A 24,978-nucleotide genomic window follows, 5' to 3' on the forward strand; every position below is an offset into this window, starting at 1 on the left:
TTCATCATTCCCACTAGCAGAAGACTATTTGAAGGTTCCATGTGATCATTGCTACAAAGTATTGTGTTTGGTGGTCAAAGGACAGTGGGCCTTAACTGATATGAGACATATTTTAGCCGAGATCAACCAGTTTTAAAGTACTTCAGTAGCAGTAAGATAAGAGTAGTTCACAAGTCAGAGATAATTACAAAGTTGGTAAACTATTTTTTTTTCTTACAGGTTCAGAATAAAGACAAACCAATGCCACAAAGAGCATTTAGATGTGGTTAATGTACGCATATCCTTGTTATTATAAATTTAAATAAATAGCATGAAAAAAATAGGAAGTTAAAATTACTTTTACAATACTAAGTTTAATAGTATGTTGCACATTAATTTCAAGCATCTCTTCTAGCAATGATAGCTTTCTGTGGCTTTGTCTTATATTATACTGAGAGTAGATTATTTATTTCCTGTGCATTACTCAGAACTTTCCATTCTCTTGTTACTTATTTATATGCATTCGCTTATTTCCTGTGAAAAGAATTCAAATATTTTCCCTTTCTTCCAATATACAGTTATGTATATTTTGGGAATACCAGATTATATCCTTACAGATTTTAAAGTATATTTTTTCTTTCTCCATTTTCAAATGCCCATGAATCTAAGAGCCTATGTTAGCATTCCTTTGCTGTACATAAAGAGCTATTTCTTAGTTCTTAAATGTGACAAGTAATTTGACTTTAATAATCTTATGATTCCTGCATTCTTTTTTTACTTGAAAGAAGGTATCTTACTTCTTTTTTAGAGAAAAGAAGAATTATTTTTCTATATATTTTGGTATTTTCGCTTACTTATGCCTGTGGTTATAGTGTTTGGGGTTTTTTGAGGTGGTTTAGTGTGCTGATTTTTTTTTAGTATTGAAATATATCTCATCCTTCCCATTTCAATAACATTTAAAAAATACAAACTAGAAGTTCTGAAATTCCTTCCTTCCTTCCTTCCTTCCTTCCGCCACTTCCTTCCTTCCACCATTTCCTTCCTTCCGCCACTTCCTTCCTTCCGCCACTTCCTTCGTTCCGCCACTTCCTTCCGCCACTTCCCTCCTTCCTTCCCTCCTTCCTTCCCTCCTTCCCTTCCCTTCCCTTCCCTTCCCTTCCCTTCCCTTCCCTTCCCTTCCCTTCCCTTCCCTCCCTTTTTCTCCTCCCTCCCCCCCTTCTTTCTTTCAAAAGTTAGCCAAATTGTGTTAGTTCAGAAAAAAAAGATAATTTATTGGTAATTCTTCATCCCAGTTCAAACTAAAGAAGTCATATTCCCTTCCAAGCAGTACAGAAACAGATGTATGCTGCTGCTTTGAGGGATTCTAACATGCATGGAAAAAGGAAATAAAGCTATTTATTTTCTTGTTAAAGAACAGACTGAAAGATCTGGAAAATCTAAACACAAAGATATTGGCCCAATTCAATAGATCTACTTTGGAAAAACTTTGGGGTTCAAAATATAAATTCTAAGGCAAATTAAGAATCAACAAGGTTATCTAAACACGAAACATTTTTTTCTCAGAAACTGAAAATACTGCAAGAGTTCTGGCACACAATCTTGTGTCATCCCCCTTGCTGTCCTGATTCACATCCCAAAAGACTCTGGGAATGGTTCTAGAGAGAACTGATTCCTTAAGTTAGCTCTTGTAAACAAGTTGCAGTTGATACACAGAATAGCAGATGAAGAAGCTGAGAACGCACTTTAAAAAGCAGCCAAGCTGGACATGCACTTTTAAAATTTTTAGTGGTCTTATAAAAATTATTATTATTATCGTCATAGCGGATGATTATTTCATAAACAACATTTTTTAAAATTAGCATTCTCACTGTGGTCCCTTCCAACCATTTTGCATCCTGTGATTCCCTTTCCCTACAAAAAGCCTGAAAAACAAGTAAATATCAGCCTCCTTTTTCCTCTCTGCCATCCTCTACTTCCATCTGTCATTTTTAACTATATTTATTGGGAGCAGCCAATTATGCTGCCGTCTCCTCCAAACACAAGAGAGAAAATAACATTACATGAGTCTGAGCTTGTATTTGCATATTTGTTTACATGGCTCTGTGTGGGCATGAAGTTGTCCCTTGAAACAAGAACCAGGAAAAAATCAACCATCCCTACAGACAAGTAATTTCTTTACTGAGGATATCAGAGCTCAGCCATTGACATCAAGTCTAGGGCTGATCACTTAAAAAATGAACAAAATGGTTTGAATAGTCTCTCTAAATTTGGAAAGTAGATATCTAAATCAAGAGAACTTTTACTTTCCTTGGCCATCCTGCCATGTACGCTGCTGAAAATTCATGAAGTTACAACTTAAAACTTGTTTTTTCCTGGGGTAGTTGGGCAGCTTATCCTACTATAAATCATTTTCCCGTTTTATTGGTTGGCATGAAACTCAGATGTACAGACAATCATTTCTCCTATCAAATCATCTGTTACACAAAATTCTTGATCTGTTACTTTAATTTCAATTTTTCCCTTGCCTTTTAAGACTCACAATTCCTTTGTGTTTCTAGATTTTCTTGAGTCTCAAGTGTGCAATTTTATAACAAAGACTGTCAGAAAACCTTCCTTTAAAGGAATCCACTGCAATCATGATGATAACATGCAATCAACACTATGACAGTATAATCTGAACAATATATTTCCAGTTCTGAACTTTTTACAGTATTGGCTCTCATAGGGAGGAGATTTCTTGTTTCCCCATTTGTCAGTTGGTAGGGAGGCTTTTTCTTTTCTTCATCCGACTACTATAACAAGATTGATCATTATTGTTATTTATTTTGCTATTTCATTACTTATTTTTACCACTTTTAGAATTCAAACACATTATCCACCAAAAAATGTCCCCATCGTGAAATGCCTGATTTTTTTTCCATATGACAGAAGACCATATCTTCTCTAAGGTGTATTTTTGTTAATGTTCAGAATAATCTCATTTCACCTGCCACCTTTTTCCTCCCATTTTCAGTCTGCACTAATTTTGCACAACTTAAGATGTTTTTCTATATTGTCATTCAATTCAAACCTCATGGGCACGAGATGTAAAATCAAAACATCAACTTTTTTCTCAGGTGATATAAAGTAAATATTCCTGCAATGGATGTTGACTGAGGAGCAACACATACTCCTGTTCACAAGGTAGATTAGTAGCTGACCTGGAGGATAAATGAAGGAATGTGGTATTTCATATCTGATTATATTTTCATGGGAAGGATAGTGAATTAAGTTTTCTCATATCCCAAATTCCTTCTAAGATGGTGAAACACCATTTGTGTTCTAACTACTTCTGCCACAGCATTGACTATCACTCAGGAACTATTACATTAATGTACTTGAAATGTTTTAAATTTTTTGTTCTTTATCTTCACTGGAGAGCAAAATGTCTTCACAGTTACATCATCTTTGTCTCCAACACACTGAAATGCCCCTAGATGTTTTATTTTCTTTCAGTAGTACTCTTTTCTCTGTATGATTTTAAAAAAATGGAAGAGAGATAAAAACTGGCTTTTCTTCATTCTTCTGTTGATTCTTTTCATGCTGTCACAATACTAATAATGCCACAGACATTCCTGCCTGAAGGACTGTTATACAGGCATGTTTTCCCTTACCTCCTCTCCTCAATTATCCCCAGTTCCCACTGTTGCCATGCTCCCTGTCAGCTAAGGACTAACAGTTAAGGACTCCTTATGAGAGGTAAGGAACACAAACCATAACTACACTGTGGTTTGACTAACACAGATTTGCCATTGGAGATAGTTATTTCTTCAGACGAAAACATCAAAAAGAAATGCAACAGCCTCATAAAAGAGTTGTCTGAGAATTGATTTGAAACTACACTTTAATAACTGCAAGTTTAATCAGGTCTTCTATTAGAGAACCAAACTGCATACAAAACACAGATATTCCTAATAACTCGTGTTTGTGCTTCAGATTCAATGGTACCTACATAATTCTGGAGTATTTACCTGAAATACAAAGAAAACAAGGATATATCCTCCAGACATTTATCTCTCCCAGTACCAACACAGAGCTGGATGATGGGGATAAAAAGTAGAGTACTAAAATTCCTGAAAACCAGGGCAATTTTTAGAAACCTAATAGATGTCTCTAATGAGAATATGGCTTTGTATCTACTGTGTGAAACTTCAAATCCCTCACAAGAGCATAGCTGGCTGAGTATCTATGAGGGACTGGCCCACAACCCCTCACATTGTTCACTCTTCCCCACTGATGTGTCTGCAAAGGAGGTAACATGGTCCTAACAAACAGAACTTGGCCTATAAAATTACCATTACAGTTAGGATGGCGCTACTGGCAGCAGACTGAAGCTGCAAGTGCACGTCATAATGAAGCTCTCACATATATTTCTGTGCATTGAGGAATTCAAAGCTGTATTTTCATGTCATTTTTGTATCCCAAATGTAGTATCTCAAACTTACTCTTCAATAAATTGTTTTCCTATTTCTAGGGCATATTGGAAACAGTTTTGAAAAGGCCAAATGAAAAACTCTAAATAATAATCGCCATCATTAAAAAAAAAGTCATAGGTGAAGGATTGGCAAAATACAGCTTCCAGGCATTCATTTGAAGCACAAACTACTTGCCTTTAAACACTTTAGTTGTCACCTCCTGTTTGCTAGCTTCAGTAACCAACTTACAAGTTAAACACAATAAAAGTACTGTGCCCTGTGCTGTGTCTTTCACCTACTGATTTTACAAGACTGACCTGCCCTACAAACCCAGCCTTGGCAGTAGGCCCATTAAACAGTGTGTGCTTTTTAGCAATGGATGGCCTGTCATTAAAAGTCCATCTGAATGATGCACCACCTGAGCCATAATTTTACAATAAGTACCTGAATGCAGCCTCTGTGGGAGAGTCATAGAGATTGGAAAAGTCTCAAACACATTAAAAATAAATAAATATATCTGCAGCTCTAATGTTCAAAGCTTACCTACAGGGAAATGCGAAATAATAAAATCTTTCCACTAAAAGAGTTTTATGCGTTGCCATGGGTACAAATACAAAGCAAGACAAGTAGTATCATAATAAGGATGGGAAATTATCAATTAAAAATAGGGTGGGGAAAAAAACCAAAGCAGAGCCCCCAGCAATGCAGTTCTGAACTTGAGAGTTGAAGGACCTGGGTGGGTACAGAGATTCCAGATTGCAAGTGAATGAGCAGAGTGGAGAACAGTTACCCCAGAGATCCCATTGCTCTAGGCTTGAGATGCTACAACCTTTGCCTTTCTGTTTGAGGAACCAGAGGTGCAGAACAAATGTAATCTTAAAATATTATCTGCCTCCAAGTATTCTCCTGTACGATGCAGAACGATTAATCATTTTTCACCCAAACAAAGAAAAGACCCCATTAGGTAATATGCATTCTGTTGCTCTTTTCCTTTCCTTTGAAAACTGAAATCTTACAGCTAGAGGCCATTTCTAATGATACATCTTTCAGACTGCCTGTAAGGGAGTGAGCCTGTAATAGGATATATACCCCATTCCTACCTCATCAGCAATGGGGAAGTTTCAGAAATTACTAATGGCTCTCCCAAAGCACCTGTTTTTGCCTTTAGGTATAGTAGGACGATGGCTTTATAACCAGAGAACTGGGTATAGCCTGCTGAAATTAGTTTTCAAGGAGCAACAGCTGGAAAGTGCTTGAAATTATGAGTAATGGTGGCAGGTGGGAGTGTGAGAAGCTCCTGTCAGCCTCAAAAACTGCTTAAATACAACTTCTTAATATACAGAGAATAGTAATAAAGTAATTGGAAAAAATTGCGAGACCATGGAGATCTTTCATAACCATAGTAATTCCAATGAATATATTTGTAAGGATCAGAAGTCCTCTATTTATACATAGCACTTCATCTACCAAAATAAAGACAAACTGATGGTATCATCATCTCTGCGCATGTGGTGCAGCCATCATGCAGCATTGTCTGTCCATAAACCAAGATTTCAACACAAACTTTGCCCATCCCAGTACTGAAACTTCTTGTTGCCAAATCCATCTAAATATTACACAGTTGATTCATTTTTGTTGCTGAACTCCAGGGTTTCTGCATGCTTTTTTACCTGCTTATCTGATGCGCAGTACAACAAAAGAATTTTTTTTCCTTGTGCACTGACCTGAAGCATTTGATTGGTTTTTACTCAATTTATGCTTGAGGTTCTTGTTAAGACTGCAAAATCTCTCAACCACCATTTAGATTCATGGAAGGCTACAAGGGAGCTAAAGCCTCTGAGTGTTTCACAATAGGCATCTGAGTTTTTCTTATATAGCTGCACACTGTTCACTGCAGTGCAGTAAAGCTGCCGTTTCCAGAGCCCAATCCTGCCATTAAACATTCTGTGGAAAGATTTACAGCCCCTTTGTGCCACAAGCATCTTTGTTTTAATTCAGGACTGAAGACTCAAGGTTAACAAAAAAAGCCCTTGCCGCTGAAGTAAAGCACTGCAATACTGTTAAAAGGAATGTTATAGGAAGAGAACAGAATTTATTAATATTGCTCACAGATTAAGCTGCTTTGAGGGTTATTTCCTTGGTGTTTACAACTCTATTTCATCAAAATATTGATGTCTTTATTTTGTTTTGTAAGCAGAATTAATTTAATTTTTTAACTTTCTCAAAGTAAAATTTATATCTGAGTCTCTTCTTCATTCCAGTCAAGTACTTATTATTGCCATTATAGCCCTCAGAGGGAAAAAAAAAATTTCCAGTGTCTGCCTTTCTGTTCTAATTCCTCCCTGAGTCCTCATCCCTGTGAAGGTCGCTGAAAAACAAGAACTTCCTTTCTTTTGTAGCAGATAAGTGCTATCTGCCTGACAGTTCCTTCTTCAAGTAGCAGACATGTTGCCTCTGATTTTTCAGTATCTTAGTGAACCACCTTTTCTCTGAGACATGCTTTTTGTCTTAGTAATTGTCCTATTTTTTGAACCAAAAATACAGTGTGTTATTATTCTCATTGAGCTACTGAAAGAAAATACTTTGAGGGAACACACTAATTAAAAATCTATTAAATATTAATAAGCCTCATTTACCTCCTGCCTTAGCACAAATACTTCTATACAACTACTTCAAAATCAGATTTTGAGGCCACTGGAATGGGATACTTACTATTTTAGAAGTATGCTATCAACAAAATGAATGCTAGGGGTCACACTTACCCAGTTTTGGCAAAGTTAGTCCAGTATGTCATAACCACTGCACTAAGCATGACATCATTCTTGGAAAAGTTGCAGTTGAACAGTTCTGTGGGACCAATCATAGGAATCCCAAACACATAAGGGACTTCATCACCATGAGCTGAATCAGCCCAGCTGGGTTTCATTTCACTTTGGCAATGGTGATAAAATGCATAGAAGTATGTTGGAGATCCATACTGGGCATGCAGGTCAGCCGTGGCAACAGCTGGAGCAACCCATTGGTGGTCTGTAAAAAGAGCAACCAGGGTCTTCCGTCTTGTTTCGGGATTTTCTTTGTCTGCCCAGTCCGTGTACATGAATTTAATGGTCTCTCGCAGCGTGTCCTTCCCTTCTGGATAGCCATAAAGATTGTCCACAAAATTGGAGACAGAAAAGTCAAAATCATTAGGAGAAACACCGTCTTCATTGTCTACAATGCCATCCACAAATTTCAAACCTTCCCCTTGATTCACACCCAGCATTATATCATAGTTAAGGAATTCCCCTTGCTCCATTAGAATCTGAGGGTCATCTGGAATCACGTCTCCATCTATCACAGGCCCAAAGGCAATGTGGTACGTGGCTGGAGTGATAGTCTGTTGAATGAGTTCTTTGTAATTCTTATTCCGCAGACATTCAACCAAATCAGTGGTATCCAGCATGTCGCAGCCCACTTTATCTGCCAATATCCGAGTGTACTTGGCAGGCTGATAGTTCACTGCCCAGCTGGACAGGGCTGTTCCACTCTGTATGATTGCCTTTTGGAACAAACCTGCAGGTGCAAATCATTTAAATACAGATTCAATTAGATATTAAATATATATATGTATGTATTTAAAAAATGTAAAGTATTTCTTACTAAGGAAACAAAGTTTTGATTAAAGAATCCCTCAAGGATGCATACAATGAAATTTTGAATAAATTTCCGTAGATCCTACTCACTGCTCCCTTTTGATGCTATGTAGACTAGGGTACTAATTAAAATCTGCCTCGTTCTTGATTACACACACAAAAAGCATAAAGGTTTCAGGTTACTGTTTCAAGAACAAAGCTCATTCCTGTACTGCTGCTTTCTTGTATCTGATGGAAGTCCTCTGGCTTTACCACATTGGTAGTCCTGTGAAAATTTCTTTGAAGGACTGGCAGCTAAAGGCAATCAAATGCTCTTTGCCATGTAAATGACACTCATAAATGCGCCTTTCAGTAGTTTAAAGGTCAAACGAAAATTACACATTCTCATTTCCTTCACAAAAGCCATGCATCATACTAACTTGAAAAAATCTGCTGTATTAAAAGCACTTTCATATGTTTGAATCTTCTATTCTGAAATTTTTAATTTACCATTTAATTTTTAAATTATTATTGTGTGTATGTTAGCATTGCTTATATGTTGAATTGTGTGTGTCTGTGTGTGCAAGTGTGCGTATGTGTGTAATCCTGCTTATATGTTGAATTAAAATTGTAACATTTAAATTGTTTTGCCAAGGAGCAAGATGATATTCAATTGTTCTTTCTAGTTGTTTTACTAATATACAAACTGGAGTATGAAGGAAAGAAAGATGAAAAACCAATCTGAAGAGTTTCTTTGCTTAAAGCACTGAAAGGCAAGGGGAGCTTACTGGTGAATCCGCCCCATCTGTGGTTTTTTTTTCTGGTAAAACCACTAAAATGGCCTATTTTATATTTAAACTGAAATACTTGGGTGTCTTCTGCACATGGTTTCTACCATCATGTTCTCAAAATGCAAAAGACAGAAAAGTTAGAAAAGTATGTGGGGTTTTTGTTGATACACTTTTGAGGATGATAACTGAATGCACACAATAAAAAATTTTAATTATTTAATCAGTTAAGTTTTTCATTGTTCCATCTGCTTGATTTTGGCATGGCTTGCTCAACAGTTATTCACTGGAATTTTATTTGTATGAATAGACTGAATTGTCAAGCATAACTCTTTATTTCAAAACTAGGTGTGTTTTCCAGCCTCCCTGCTATAACTTCTGGCTATGGCTTATCTGTTACAAATTTCTGTCTGTTTTATTGTGATAGAAATGACATGGATTATTAAATACAATAGATATTTTGGTGTTGTCTTTTATCCAGTCTTTGTAGATTTGATCTTATCACCAGGAATATTTATAGTTCAGTACTGGTGCTGTACATTCTTGGAGTTTGGGTTTGGGTTTTTTGGAGGGTGAGGTGATGAGGGTAGAAATCCCACAGCTTCCTTACCAAAATCTGAAGAACACTGTGTGAGATCACATAGTACTTGTGGGGAGTTAAACACAGTTTTTATTAAGGCTTTGTTGTATTTTTACTATGTAAGGAAAGCATCTACATACATGCTGGAAGTGCAGCCAAGAGTGTACAAAAAATCAAAAAGGTCATTGCTCTTTTCCATTTTAATTAGGGCAAATTCTTTGACAGAAGAGCCAGTGGAAGCTGTTGATAAAGCTAGAAAAAGTATATTGCCCATGGCATTTGTTGCATGAGGTTAATGCTGTAATAGCATTTAGTTTTCTTATAAACATATTTATGTTGACTAATACAAATCTAGAATTCTATCTAGTAGGTATTTTACAAAAATTACAGACTTCATGTAATTCTAATTCAGCCTACCTTGTTTGGCCCTTTCATTGCATTTTAACATTAAAAAAAAAAAAAAAAATGTACTTTGCCTGGAGGATTGTTACCTTCTGAATAGTGGGAGAGTGTCAGGAGACTGACACAGGAAGCTCCTGCCCCAGATCCAAAAATAGTAACTCTCTTCGGGTCTCCTCCAAAAGAGCCAATATTTTCTTCAATCCAACGTAAAGCTTGGATTTGGTCAAGTAATCCATAATTGCCTTTTGCAGCTTGGTCCCCAGTACTTAAAAAACCTATAAGGCAAAACCCCATAATTTTAGTTCACCAGATACAGAGTTAGCTACAGGGTATCTACATATTCACAACACATCTTCCCATCTTTTATCTTCTGTGCTCTTTTTTTTTTTTTTTCTTTTTAAAGGTCACAGTCCTAGTTAAATGTCTCCTGAGCAAGCAGAGAAATTCTGTGTGCTGTTTTGCTTGATTTTTTTTCCCTACTTCAGAGATCTCATTTATGAGGAATGACTATTTTCTTATTGAAATGTTTCTGTAACAATGCAACAATACAGAAAGACAATTTAAATATTTTATAACTAGATGTGAGGCGGGTGCAAAATCTTAGGAAATTGTTTTTGGACAAAGATGTGAGATAGCCAGTCTATGACTGAGAACAAAAGTCTCTAACACATTATTTTAAATACTTCTTACCAAAATTGTCCTAAACTACATAGCTCTTTAAATTTCTGTAGTTGTGATATGGATAAATGTACTCCGAAACAGAAAAAAGAAGGTTGAAGTAAACAGAAAAAAAGAACATGAAAAAGCCTAGGAGAAAAAAAAATTACATTTCAGTTTCACAGAGGATATTTATTAGGAAGAAAGCAAGTAAATCCATGACAACATAGCCTTTGGTGGGAAGACTTTATCTGAACAAATCAGGTCTTGTCTTTCTCTTTGGAAATTGCAGGAAAACTCATGCTGCTGTTTTTTGTTCCTGTGCTGCGGTTATCAGATTCTAGAAAAAAAACATGGCATGTTTGCTGCTTGTCTGGCAACTGCTAACAAAATGACCATAAGATTAGGATTGAGATTAATTTTGGTTTTTTGAAACCAGCTAAGGTGAAACATTGCAGTTATCCCTGCTGCCTGTCATTCACAGTTAAGACCTGTGCTATGTCCAAATTACCACATTGAGTTGTGTACTCACAGTCCTCTCTTTAACTCCCTTTTCTGTTAGACAACTTTTCCTGTTAGACAACTGCAAAATCAGAAGTCTATTAGAAATACTTTACAGCATATGGAAGTTTTCAGATGGACATTACTGATTTAGGCACCAGTGACAGCTGTCAAAGACAAAACAAGGAAAACGCTTGGCAAGTTTTTTCCAGCTAATTATCAGTTGAGAAATATTTGCTAGAAGGGGGACCCAGGACACAGAGGATCTATGATCTGGTGCAGTTGTAAATGAAAGAGTCTGTTATCATAAACCATGTGAGCCTGCTGTAACAAGACCTCCATACTCCTGACTGGAAGGTGAGTCCTAGGTCCCTAGGGGAAAAAAGACTTTGCAGTACATTTCCCAGGCTTTGGTAAAGGGGAACAGATCTCTTTGCATTGGCTGTAATAATTTTTTTGTTTATAGGAAAAATGAAAACACACATGAAGGAAGGTATTCACATAATGGAGGAAGCAGAATTCAAATCATATCCATATTGCTAGGTAACATGATAAAGCTTTTTCATTTAAAAAGCCTCTACTAATGGAAAGCATAGTTGTAAGAATGGCAGTAACCTTTTTTTCTCTTCTGTGCAAATGGAGAAAAAATAAACACTCTTAATCCATAATTGTCTCAATTTATTTTTTTAACAGATGTGTTTTTCTTTTTTTTCACATGCCTTTATTATCTTTATAAGCCTGTCAAAGAAAGAATAATCCACTTGCTGGCTTTGTTGCTGTAGCTCACTGCAATATTCTATAATACTCTATAATTAAGGCTTTATTCAATCAGAACTATGACATCCATTGGATAAAGGAAGTGTTGTAACCTTTAAAGCAGGATGGTAATTAATATTCAGAGCCTAAACCAGTTTTAGTTCTACTAGCAGCATCAAACTAAAGCTGTTTGAACTTCTTAATTTTGAATTCTTACCAAATGTTCTAAAAGGTGAACTTGGTAAAGTTGCAGTCAATGAATATCTAATGTTCAAAAGATGAAGTATTTTTTTTTTCTGTTTCCACAGTTGTCTGCTGATTCTCATTAATTGCAAGAACAAATTTTCTTAATTTAAAAACTAATCACCATGGCAAAGAGTCAGCCCCACATTACACAAACTGAATTCATAAATCTGTCTTTTCTTGCCAAGGATATATTTTCTTTCGTGCTCTGAGTACCAGATCATAATATTTTTTCAAAGCTATTTGAAGAAATTCAGGCAAATAGTAACTATTTGTCCAGATATACACAACACTAAGGGTTTTTTGGCATTTTTTCTATATTGCTTCAGTGAAGAGAAAAAAAAAATGCTTCTTTAAACTGAAGTTCCTGAAATAACTGTTATTTTTCTCTGACTCTGTAAAGGAAAGCATTCAAGTAAATTCTTTCGTTTTAGACTACTAGATAGAAATCGTGAAGGAGAAAAAGATTGCAAATGGAAATTGCTGGGAATTTTCCTTTTCTACAACCTTTAAAAATGCTACTTAAAAGCCACATGCTGTCACTTGCACTGTTTTGATAACACAGTGAATACACAAAGCTACACACAAAGCTCCTTTAGATCACACTTAGACAAAAAGAAATCCCTAGCTTTATCTTTATGGTTGGTTTTCTCGTATGCTACAGAAATCTTACTGTGATACCAAGCCCCAACATACTAGTGGTGATATTTCCCCATTACTACTAAAATGTTATGCAGAGACCCACTGGGACAAGTAAAAGAAAAAATATCCATAAAATCCACCCAAAGAGTTTAATTTTGCTCAGCTCCAGCCTTGTCTAGTGGTTGGAGGCCATGCCTACACATCCCCAGTACGGCTGGCAGACCTTCAAGAGTCAGTCTAAAGAAATGGGTGGACTGCCTCTCCACTGCACATATTTCATGTCCTTTATTTTACCATGACCAAGCTATTGCCTGGCCCATGGGCTGAATGAATGACTTCTTATGGACATAAGGGGCAGGACATCTTCCAGCTGAAGCTCACCTGGAAGAGCCCAAGCTGTAATTAACTCTCTGCAATGTGAAACAATGTGCAAGGAGTGGTGACAGTACTGAGGTTTTCTGTGGAAATACGCTCTTGATCTGAATTAAAACAATAATGTAACCATGGTCAGGATAAAAATCATATTTTCCCGACCACAGGACTTCAATTAACATTGTAGGAAGAAAAAAGAGGCAATGGAGAAAACCCCTGCACCATTATGTTAAAGATTGCAAATTATTATCTGAGAACTATAATTTCACCCTTAGAGATAAATAAAATGACCAAGATAACTGCAATCTGGCAGTAATTTTCATTTTTAAATTTATATGACCTACTTTGTTGTTCTTTTTAAATTATTTAAAAAAATAAATTACACAACTTCCCTTTGACATTTTGCACACGGCAATACCCAATACTACATCACTGCAGGAAAAGTCCATTCTTTATCTTCATATTTTGGCCCCATGGGCCTAATACATACAAAATCAATTTCATAGCTGTCTGAAAGCCTGAATTTCAACTGTGAATATTACTCTGCTGGTTTGTGCCTTTTCCCCTCTCTCTCTCTCTCTCTCTCTCCTTTCCAAGCCCCAAGTTGGGGGACTGTTTCCCAGTGGAAACAGATGAAGTTGCCTTGGTGAAATCTGGTATTATATTACTGGCTCAAAATGGCATCAAAACTTACAAATACATTTTGGTACTAGTAAAATTCACTGACTCTCAGATTTAAATAAATCAGAAATTCAACCAATCGTATTTGATTTCTATTTAAGGAGGGAAAATATAAAAAATGAAAAATGAAACTTGATTCTATCATGAATTTTACTAGGTACTACAATCAATTCTGAAAGTATATCTTGAAATGAAACATACTTTTCTTTGTAAATGAAGTACTTTTGCTTCAACTTCTGCCCTTCACAGGTTTTCTTAAAAACAAAATGTTTCATTTCTGAGGAACAGCCCTCAGACAAAAAAAATTCCGAACTTAGTAAGAAACATTAAACAGCCACAATGTCACAACAAGAAATTAATCACTGGGAAATCTGTAGAAAATCAACAAGTTAGTGCATTTTGATCTATTTAAGTCCTCTTTTTTAAGCCTCTGCTTCATTTTCTGATATTTTCATAATTTTCATATTGCTGTCCAATAGCCTGCTGCAGTTTGTTTGTCAGGTGACATACAAAGATTGATTTGTACAGCAACTGATCAGAACTATGACATAAGCAATATAAATAAGAGACTGGAGACTGTGCTTCAGAGTACAGTCATGTCTTTTTTGTTTACATTTGTGAAATACCAGGGTAGGGCCTTTTCAAAGCAAAGCGCAAAGGGCAAGCATACAGCAGAGCCTTCATATTTTCTAATAGATTTTGTCTGTACCTATCATATTTACCACTGTAAAACTGGACCAGTTCAAATGCCAAGCAAAAATCACTGGGGATTATTGAGAACATAGAGACTACAGCTTGTTCAGGAAGACCCTGAAATATAAATAGTTGGAGAATAGAGAAGCATTAGAGGGAATTATCATATAAATGTCCTACACTTGCCCTTCCCTTACCATTCCCAAACATCCCCAATAGTGTTAGGAGGAAGGATGTTTGGCTGGATGATATCGTGGTTGGAATCAATATAACTATATATTTTTTGGGGTTTTTTTGACTCTACATCTATTAACAGTATGATGTCAACATTACTGAAAAGCTGGTGAGATGCAAGATAGAGAGATGGTGTCCTTGGCACAGGTTTAGCAGAAAAAAACCCAAAATCCTGCAGCATGACTGGCATATGCAAAGCTGAGTAAGCATCACAGCTGCACCTGAAATTTTTACCTAGAGCCAAAAAATAAAATGAGTGGACTCCCAACTGTCTATGTATGGGTCTGTGCAGAAATAATGTTACACAGAGACATCTTCATCCTGAAAACAAAACAACAATGCCTTTCCTCCAGCTGCAAATTGGTTTGAAACTTGCAGGTTCTCTGCCAAATCAAATGTTTTAATACTCAGAAACTTCAGAAGTAGGATAGTGTGTGATTAAGGCAGTGGTCATAAAAGGGAATTTCTGCATGCCATGGCTATTTACCATATCCAGCTGCAAATAACACTCATTTAAATTTTAACTCAGATAATGGTAAATTAGGAGAAACAAGCAGTGAAGATAACTCAGTTTATAGTTTTTATATGAGGGTATGGATTATGCTAAAGTACAGGGGTGATTTTAATTCAATTTTCTAGCTTGGGCTTAAGAAAACAGTCTCTTCTGATTCTGGTTGATGGATTCTTTTCAATTACTTCTATTGGGAAGGTAAAGCATAAATCTGTTTGTTTAGAAAGATAATCTCATTACTACATGCAGTACAAAAGAATAGGTCAGTGATGGTGAGGTGAGACTATTATTTGTTCCTATATTGATTCAGTACTGAAACCTAAAATCTGCTTTTTTACAATACAGGAAAACTCTGAAATATATAAAAATCTTTTGAAAATGTTCTGGATAATAAATGTGCATAAGAACACTTAGCACTAAAAGAATGAGAAAAGACAACAGGATACATTTTAGCAAGATTTAAAACCTACTTTTATGCATATTTCTAAACCGTGAAAAGCTTCTTAACATAAAATTTATCGGAACACCAGGGAGATCAACAGTTTCCTTCAGTAAAGCCATTATGACATTCTACAATGAAACGTTTTTAAGGAATCTAATTGAAATTAGTACATTAAACTTAAACTGCTCTTAAATTTGCCTTGTTCATTGTAAAATGCTCTGAAGCTATTGTGCAACGAGGTTACGCCAATGAATATTATCTAAAATATTAGAGATTTAAGATATGCACATTATTCAATTCTATTGTTATTATTCATGATGAGAAGCACATAACTCTATAGGAAGTGTCACTGAAGAAGATTTTGCCAATCATTAAGAATGTAGATTTTTTTAAAAAATATGGTAAATAATGATGACAGAATCAAACAATTCAGAGCACATTCAACGATCTACTGTCTTCTTACCTACCATTTAACTGAGTACGCACAAGTTAAACCTGCCATTGTATAGTATACAATCAATAAAACAGCAGGTTCAGTAAAAAAGATAACTGTTAAATACATTGTTAACAGCTTGATTTGCAGCAAATTAACAGCTCTGGGAATGTTATTGCCAAAAAAAAAAAAAAAAAGTGTGTGTGTGTTAAAGGAGAGACTAATAAATATCTGGTGCCATGAGCCTACGATTTGAAAATATTTCATAATCACTGATCTAGACAGTCAAATCCAAAGGCATTGAAAAGAAATATATGCCATGACTACCTATGAAGCACTAATGCAGTTACACACTCTTTCTTCTCAGATGAGGAAATACAAAAAACAAGCACAAGAACAATTGTCGACTAAGACAAAGCACAATAAGTGAAAGGAACAGGAAAAGAATAACTAAAGGAAAGGACAATATCTGTCACCTCCCAAAAGCAGAGTGAAGCCTTGCCACTCCCTGAACAACAGCTACTTGGAAGTCAGACCCACCCCACTTCTTCCTCTGGCATTGTGTCCTCTGTGTGACGATACACCGTGGGACATCTGCTTGGTCAATGTGGGTCCACTGTCCTGCTCCTTGCTCACCCTCCCAAACTCTTGTCAGCCTCCAACTTATTGTCAGCAAGGAAAATATAAAAAGCCTTGGACCTGTGTAAGCACAGTTCAGCAACAACCACAATATCAGTCTGTTATCAGCACTACGTTAGCAAGAGACACAAACCACAGCATCATATGGGCTGCTCTGAAGAAACTTAATTCAATTCTTAATTCCCACATTAAGAATCTTAATTCCTACCTCTCCCAGTACAGTAATCTACACCTACAGCACAATCTCCACTTCTAAAGTGATGCCATTTGGGTTTTGCCTTTTTTTTTACATGTTCTTTGTATTATTCCACATATATTTATAACTCTGACACCTATGGTATTAGTAGCTAATTTTCCCAGTACTTTTCCAGGGCCTTTCCCTAAGCAGAAGGACAAAACAAATTCCAGAGCTCCAATTGTCTTTGTATGTTATTTTTCATGTCATTGGGGATGTAATTTGATTTTTAAAGTTGCAATAACAAGGGAGATAAAGTTATTCTTTAAAATAAGATGAAAGAACCAACATTTAAATTTTAGACATTTTAATGAGTCACTTGTTGATAGCTGAGTTTGTGGTACTATAGCTACCATTTCATAGGCATCACACAAACTTCCTTAAGTGGTATATAACAGCTTCCTAATAGAATTACTTATGGCCCTTAGGGAGGAATTAGATTTTCAATTATTACATTTATAATTTAGAAAAGGAAATGTTGATTAGATTTGTTTAATTTAATGTTTCAGCTAATGTGGGATTTTCCTCACTAATATATTTATTCTTGGGTTTGGGTTTTGGTGCTTTCTTCTGTGCTTCTCTGACTAAAAATATATGTTTTTTAGCACTAAATAAATGTAAAGGTTAACAGTAATGAATTACTATTATCCTTTTTATTGGTTTGGGGTTTTTTTATGAACCTCAGGATACACTTTTTTCAGCTAATAGTGATGGTTTCAGTTATTACACTGTTTTTGTTTACACATGCATGTAGTGATTTGCAGACCATATGAGAAAACTTGAGTAAAGAATACTTGAATAGAAAGAATAAGCTAGAATTGTCTTTAGAACAGTTTTTGGGATTTCTAAGTATCTCCAAATTGTGCTCTAGCTCTTAATTTTTTCTCCAGGATGGATTCAGTTTTGGGCATTTTTGGGAGACCACTGGAAATGATGAAGTGACAATTCCCAAGTGTCAGATAGGATTTTTGGGGATACCCTCCACCTCGTCTCCCCAGTGTTATTGCTGTCATACTCAAAACAACACATTTCAAAAGCAAACTAATTCAGTCCTAAATCAGTTGCTATAAAATATTCACATTATCAATCATTTGGCATCTCAGATAGAGATATGAATTGTAGGGAGACCCTACTCACAGGGGTGGACTTTTGTAAAGGAAGATTAGTCTCCAGAAAACCTTCTGTTATAGATAGAAGAGAGAAAGAGAAAGAAAAAACAAAAAACACCACCTTTTCTAGAAGCCAAATTAAAGCACCGAGTCACAGTCTGACTCTAATCAGCCACTAAGCAATCACTCTTCACAAGACAAGAAAAGATTAACAGGAATTATCTTTAAGGGCATGACAAGCTCCACCTCAGCTCCATCCAATATGTGCCAACAGAGGAGCAAGGGAGGCACATGCAGAAGGGTGTCAGACTCATCTTCCAATCCTGCAGGGTGGTGTGGAAAGAGCAGGGAAGAAGGTGATCAGTTACTACTCTAAAGAAAGCACAAGAAGGATGGAAATTGCAGAGAACCCGCTTGGGAAGCAGAGCAGGTCAGAGGGACGGCCGCACAAAGTGCTGCTGTCTGTCAGGGCTGGGGGAGGCTGTGGCAGCAGCTCCCGTGCTTTGGTAATTTGTGCTACCCCTTCTGTTAGGAAACTGAAACATGCTATCAAAATCTCCCAGATGAATCTTATTCCTGTGGAATCAGTCCAGCTGTCCTGGCATTAGCTGACATGCATTAGAGCAGCAAACACTCTTGGTTCACCTGCACTCAATATATCACTACTAAAAATTGAGCTTCTGCTAATTTCTGCTCCAAATGATCCTCAATGTGTTTGAACACAACTAGATTCTCTACAAAACAAGCAAAGCTAAGAGGTCTCAGGGCTCAAATTCTAGCAAAGTTGTTGTAAGAATATGATAATTACCAACCATCAGTAGAAGGCGTAAGTGTTGAAAAAAGAAATCAATGTGCAGCAAAAGAAAATGTGGATGCATTTCATAATCGGGTAATATGACTGTATCCAGACTTTACTTTGGTTACTCCAGTGAGAAAAAGACAGATCTTCTGAAATGATTCTTCATAGCAGATGTATCTGAGATGCCTGAAAAGCTTTGATTTAATTTGTTTATAAAGCCAAAAATATTTATTTCCTAGAACGATTTGGATGCTTTCAAATTGTTTAACACAGCAAAAGATTAAGAGAGACAGTTTTAAAAGATCTATTAAATATACAGAAAAGCCCAAATTGCTTCTGGATTTGCACACATGAATCTTATTTTATGAAATATAAATGCTGAGTATATAGACTTTGTTGTCTTCCTCCTGAATTCTTCTGGTTATGAAACAGATGTTATTGTGCAGAAAAAAAAAGTTAGACACTGCTAAATATTCATGTTTTGAGTGTTTCAAAACAGCATTATAAAACCAATAATTTTCTATTTATTATTTTCAACAAGTGAATGTAATAGAAATGATCACTTCTTTAGAAAACAGTTCTGAGGGCTAGGAATTCACATTCTGCAGTTTTGGCTGAGCTCTTCGGGCTGGTTTCTACATCTTCATACTTCATATTTCTCTCTATTATCATGTATCCAAGAACATAATCCTCAAATTAAGACTCTCAGCCCTCTGAGAGTTAATGAAAAAAAGCATTAACCACACCAAAAGCACTTCTGCTGGATGTTATCTGTCCTTAGATTAATGTTCAGCAGAAGGAAGAATATTTAGGAATGACCAGACACAACATCTTTGGTTCCATTTCATTCTATCCTGCTTCTAAAGAATACTGACAAGAAATACAATACAATGCTGTGAAGTGTTAAATAAACCAGGAGGGGGGGTGAGGTGGAAGCACTGGGAATTCATTTTCATATTTGGATTCCCAGAAGTCACTGTTTCTCATCTGTCTAGGTAAAGCATTGATAGGAATGAAATTATTTCTCCCAGTGAAAAAAAGCAAAAGTGAGGGTGACTGTGTACAAAAGTTTCTTCAAGTTACATCATTAGACAAAAATTGAAAGCACTTATTCATGTTTAGGTGTGTACTTGTTGAAAGGTTTTATTAAATCTAGTTATTGTTGAATCTTTATTCAAAAAATGCAATTTTTGCTTCTCTTTACCTTTTACAGAAGGGTAAACTGGTAATTTATTTCTTCTACAGTATGGGCCTATTAAAATGATTATTTACATTCATACCTTACTATTAAAATGGAGCAATTTCATGTTGCCTAGATACAGATCAGAAGGCTATTTTATATAACTAATACACATGAACAAACAAAGCAATCACAGATGAAAATAATTCTTTATTCTAGCATTTTCTTTAACCTTCTTTGCTCTTTTTTGTTACCATTGCTTGTGATAAGAAAAACATTCTTATTGAAGATACCTAGAACTCCAGCAGGATGTTATGGTCTGTCTTTTACATTCAAAGCATTTCACCAGTTCTTTTTAAAATGGATTATTGTGTCCATTCGCAAGACTTTTGGTAAAAAGAAGACAATGAACTATGGCAATCAACATTTCTAGCTTTTCTTACTGGTCTGGTTTTATTTGGACATAAATATGACTCAAAGCATCTTGCATCCATGCATCTTGCATTCATGCAACTCACACAATTATCTATAGCTGTGTTTTCCAATTTAAAATGTATAATTTTAAAGAAATACTGTTTCTCCAAATCTGTTCTGATTTAAAATGGCCATCATAAAGTGAAAATTAATAGATTAACGCATTATTTCACATACATTCACAGAACTTCATAATTTCTGGGTATTACACGGAAATTGTAATTCCCTCACTTCTTTTTAATTTGAACTGCACTTTTTTTCCCTATGTTTATCTACATATTGGTCTCCAGTGGAATTTTTATAAACATATAAACACACAAGCACACACGTGTGTGTGTGTATTTAGTGTTCATTAAGTACAATCTGAAAAATACAAATCTGTCTTTTGTCAAACATTTCAACTCACTAAGTGATATTTATTGCTAGAAAAGTACATGTAACAAAAAAAAATTCTATATGGGGGAAAGCTGCAGAATCTACTTTCTGGGCTGTCTCACAGTGTTGCCTTGCTGTCTTTTTTCCCATGGGAATTTAAATAATAATGCAAATGAAACATAAATAAAATAAAATTATTTGCTCAGTTTAAATTATTTTCCCTTCTCTTGAAGTTTTTAATTATTCTTGCACACAGCTTCCTTTTGCCTCTTTGTTTCATGGCCCTATGATTTTTCTAACCTGTCTAGTTCACCAGAAGTCACTCTAGTTCACCAGAAAGATAAATTCTATCCTCAATTGGAATATCTCTTTTGGGGAGGAGTAAGTTTGTAAAATAGATTTCTACATCTTGTATGAACACTATCAAGATAAGATGAGAAATACCTGTTTTTCACACTGCCTGTTCCTGAATGCAAGCCTTACCAGCTCCTAAGAGGAAGGCTCCCAGCAGTGTCTGCCTCCTGTAGGATGGTTGCTTTGTCTTAATTAGGAAAAACTTGGCTAAGGAAAAGTCAGTCTTTCCTACGGTCTCCAGAGCTGCCTATCTTTCTCCATCGACTGCCTTACTAATAAACACTACTTTTGTAGAATAGATGCTAAAATATGAAATCAGGCATCCTCAAGGACCACAGAGATAGTGTTTGGGTTCAACATCTCATCAAACACAAGTAACCAACAGGCAGTGCTACCAAATAAACATCCCAACATGACTACATACATCTAAATTAAACTTTCCAGAAAGGATTTCCAGCACTGCTTACTATAGAATGTGTTCTTTATGAATAATTTTTAGACTATTTTTAGAAAGCTCGTTTTAGCTCTGCACAGTTTGTAATATACAGAGGGCTTTGCTTTTGCAGTGCAAATATATACAAAATACATGAATAGAAGTAAAACAGTTTGTGGCAATTGGTATTTTACCTAACAATTAATGAAACTTTTAACTTACCCTGGCTAGCCTGTACTTTTTATGTAAGCTGGGTAGTTGTTTGTCACCATTTGCTGAATTTATTGCACTATGAACAGAGACAATTTTGCTTGCGTGCTACTTTGGAATCAAAGGAATGACTCACAAGCACCATTTGTCTGTTTGTGACAACAAGTCTTTGTACTGATATTCTTACTGAAGATATCAGGGCTCCCAACAGGATGCAAAATTTTTTATGGTGCCTTTTTCATCCTCTAACCATTTCATGGCAGGTCACCAAATATGTTTCTAAGTGGGTCATTCAGCCCATTCACAGTTTTTATTTTTTTTTTCCTCTATTTTTATCCAAGATTTTTAATCGCATCAATATCCTCCTGAGAGAGCTTTAGGAACATAACATCAGTGCAGATATATTTTTTGTGTTTAGTTTGATACCAAACATAGTGTCTGAGAATGTGGACTAGAAATCAGGAAAATAACCAGCCTCCTGGACAGAAGTTCAGCATATTATTAATGTTTTCTTGTTCTGAAATATTTAACATACACATTCACAAACACACAAACCCACACAAATATTCAAAATACCCCCTAAAAAGCATAAATCTCAATATATACAGTCTTCATTACAATGAGAAAATAGATGGATACAAGGCTCTTCATTTTCAAAGGATGAGCTGAGAATTTTTACTTTCTTGTTAGTGCACCATTGTTATTGCTTCTAGGGTCTTAAACTTGAGGTCACATCCATTCCTTTTAATAGAATTTATGAGCTACACAGAGGGATAGAAATCTGAGTGTCAAGTTGCCTTGTACTTCCAGGTTCACAGCTTTATAATTTCATAATTTGGATGTAAAAAAACCAACCATGTTTACACCAAATTTTAGAACCTAAGACTAATTTCATATCAAAAGAAATAGATTGTGTGAAATTGGGTTAAAAAAAAACCCTGACAGATTTTTTTTTTTTTTGACAGAATAAGATAAAGGGTTTTTGTCTTAAATTACCAGAAGTCTATGTCAGTGTTCCTTCTGTTATTGCTCAGATAATTAAGGTTGCAGTAAGTACAGGAGCATGAATCCCTACAGCTTTGCTGTTCTGGAAAAGGAACTGATGAAAAAGGTGTGGCAGAGACTTACAGCTGTGTATAAGTGCTCTCTAGTCAAACTAGCCTTTGCTGACTGTAGGTCTATATAGCAATTTCTGTGATAGGATTACATTTATCTCACTCTGTCCTGCCTTCTTTTCACCTCTTATCTCTTCCCAATATTTTGGATTTTTGTTTGTCTGGTTGGATTTTTTGTTTGTTTATTTTTCATTTGTTTGGTTTTGTTTCATTTTGATTTTCTTTCATGTCATGGTAATTTATTGGTGCCCTGCCTCTGAAAGTAAAAAAATACGATTACTCTTATTTTGCAAATGAAGAAACTCAAGTAGAGAAACTGAAAACCCAAGACACAGAAAGCCACTTTTAGAATTAATAATGGAATAAAGAAGAATATGGCTTCCAGTTCTAATTCAGCATGTTGCAAAGCAAATGTTTTCATTAATGAAAGTAAATAGAAAATCACAGACAATAAATCTTACAGATTACTGATCTAAAGGGGATGAAACACCTAGGCAGCAAGCTACAAATACACTTAGTATTCTGCTCTTTTTCCTCCAAAAAAAATTCTTTATCCAGAGCAAAGCACAGATTTACACACGAGCATGGAATGGAAGCCATAGGTTTGGAAAGTATGTGAATGTGAGAGGAGCAATGGGCAGTAACCTACAAATCAATGACTAGAAAAGTCCCAAGGGGCTGGGGATTTTTTTAGACCAACTGAAGAGAAGATTCCAGTGTGATAAATCAGTGCTATCTTTGGATATTTAAGGAGGAAGCAGTTTGTAAGAAAAGAGAGATGACTTCATCCCTATGAGGAACACTGTAATCCATCCTGAGGTTTTTATTTTAAGAGATTAACAGTGTGGATGAAGAATGAGCCAAAAAAATTCAGGATTTTAGGAGAACAGAAAAAAGTAAGATTTGTCTCTCTTAGTTTCAAATACTGTCAGTGTAGAGAGTTGAGTTAGATCTTTAGATATCTCTTCAATCTTAAGGGTATCGGCAGGCATCTACCTCATTTAAGTCATACACATATAATGAAATTGCATTCTTTAGATTTTGGAATACAAGTCTGCAGAGGTTTTTGCAAAAAGATTGAGATAGAACTTAATTTCAATGTAAAAATACATTTATGATCACAAAAACTCACTTATTTGGCAAGAAAAAGTCAAAAACAACAAAAAGGCAGTAAGCTAAACTGAGATAAATTCAAATGAGATATAAACATGGAAGGCTTTTTCAAAAGAACAAGTATTGTTGATACTTTAATCTGAAGGCGAGCACATGATGTTGATATAATCCTTCTAAGAACAGATCTAGTAGCACAAAATCTATGTGAGGAATTATTTTATTCCATAAAAAACCACCATTGCCTACTGAAAGGAAACTTTGAAAATATTATGACTATACTATCACATTTTCAACACGCACAGATTATCTTTCAATCCACCAATAAAGAAGGAAAGTGAAGTTTATATTCTAGTCTGTGACCAAGAGATGATTAATTTTAAATTGCTGCAGAACCATTAAAAAGTACATATAAAGCCCTGTGTACAACTACTGAATGGTATAGCTAACTATGAACTCACCAGCATCAGTTGCTGGAGAATATCCTTTGAGTGAGAATTAGATTGGCAGCATCAGGCAAAGTTATAGCATAAGAAATCCCTCATCAGATTTGACCCCTTCATTAAGTATTTCAATTTTTTACATAGATGAAACCTTCTTTTCTTACAAGAAAGAATTCTTCTTTCCCTTCCATCTTTCTATTAACATGCAACTCTTTCATTTTAAGCTATTTTTTTCATGACCAAATTTCCCTTCCCTTCCCTTCTACTATTGGTTATACCAGAGGCCAGCCACTGGAATGTATTCAGTTTCACTTCCAGAAACAGAGACAGATGATCACAATGCTGTGAATGGGCACTGATGTTGGTCTATAATAAAACAGTGATTTTCATATGGCAACTTCCAATCAGCTATACAACAAAACAGAACAGTTTATTCATTCATCTTGTCCTTGTTTAGGATGGCAGTTCAGCCACCTTGTGTTATGCCATTAAATCAACAGTTCTATAAGAAGCTGTGCTTCTC

The 24,978-nt window shown here is 35.6% G+C and overlaps 1 protein-coding gene across 2 annotated transcripts in view; it reads right to left on the reverse strand.

Moving 5' to 3' along the window:
• NLGN4X (neuroligin 4 X-linked) overlaps window positions 1-24,978 on the reverse strand; it is a 160,630-nt gene that overhangs the window by 4,589 nt on the left and 131,063 nt on the right. For both annotated transcript variants that reach the window (XM_054271442.1, XM_054271439.1), the window contains 2 exons: window positions 9,904-10,089; window positions 7,196-7,985 (listed from right to left, as the gene is read on the reverse strand). In XM_054271442.1, the coding sequence (XP_054127417.1) occupies window positions 7,196-7,985; window positions 9,904-10,089 (976 nt within the window). The remainder of the gene's footprint in view (window positions 1-7,195; window positions 7,986-9,903; window positions 10,090-24,978) is intronic.

The sequence above is a fragment of the Melozone crissalis genome, unplaced genomic scaffold (genome assembly GCF_028551555.1).
Source record: "Melozone crissalis strain CALT ecotype California unplaced genomic scaffold, PUWL_Pcris_2 ptg000013l_1, whole genome shotgun sequence".
NCBI classification, from domain to species: Eukaryota; Metazoa; Chordata; class Aves; order Passeriformes; family Passerellidae; genus Melozone; species Melozone crissalis.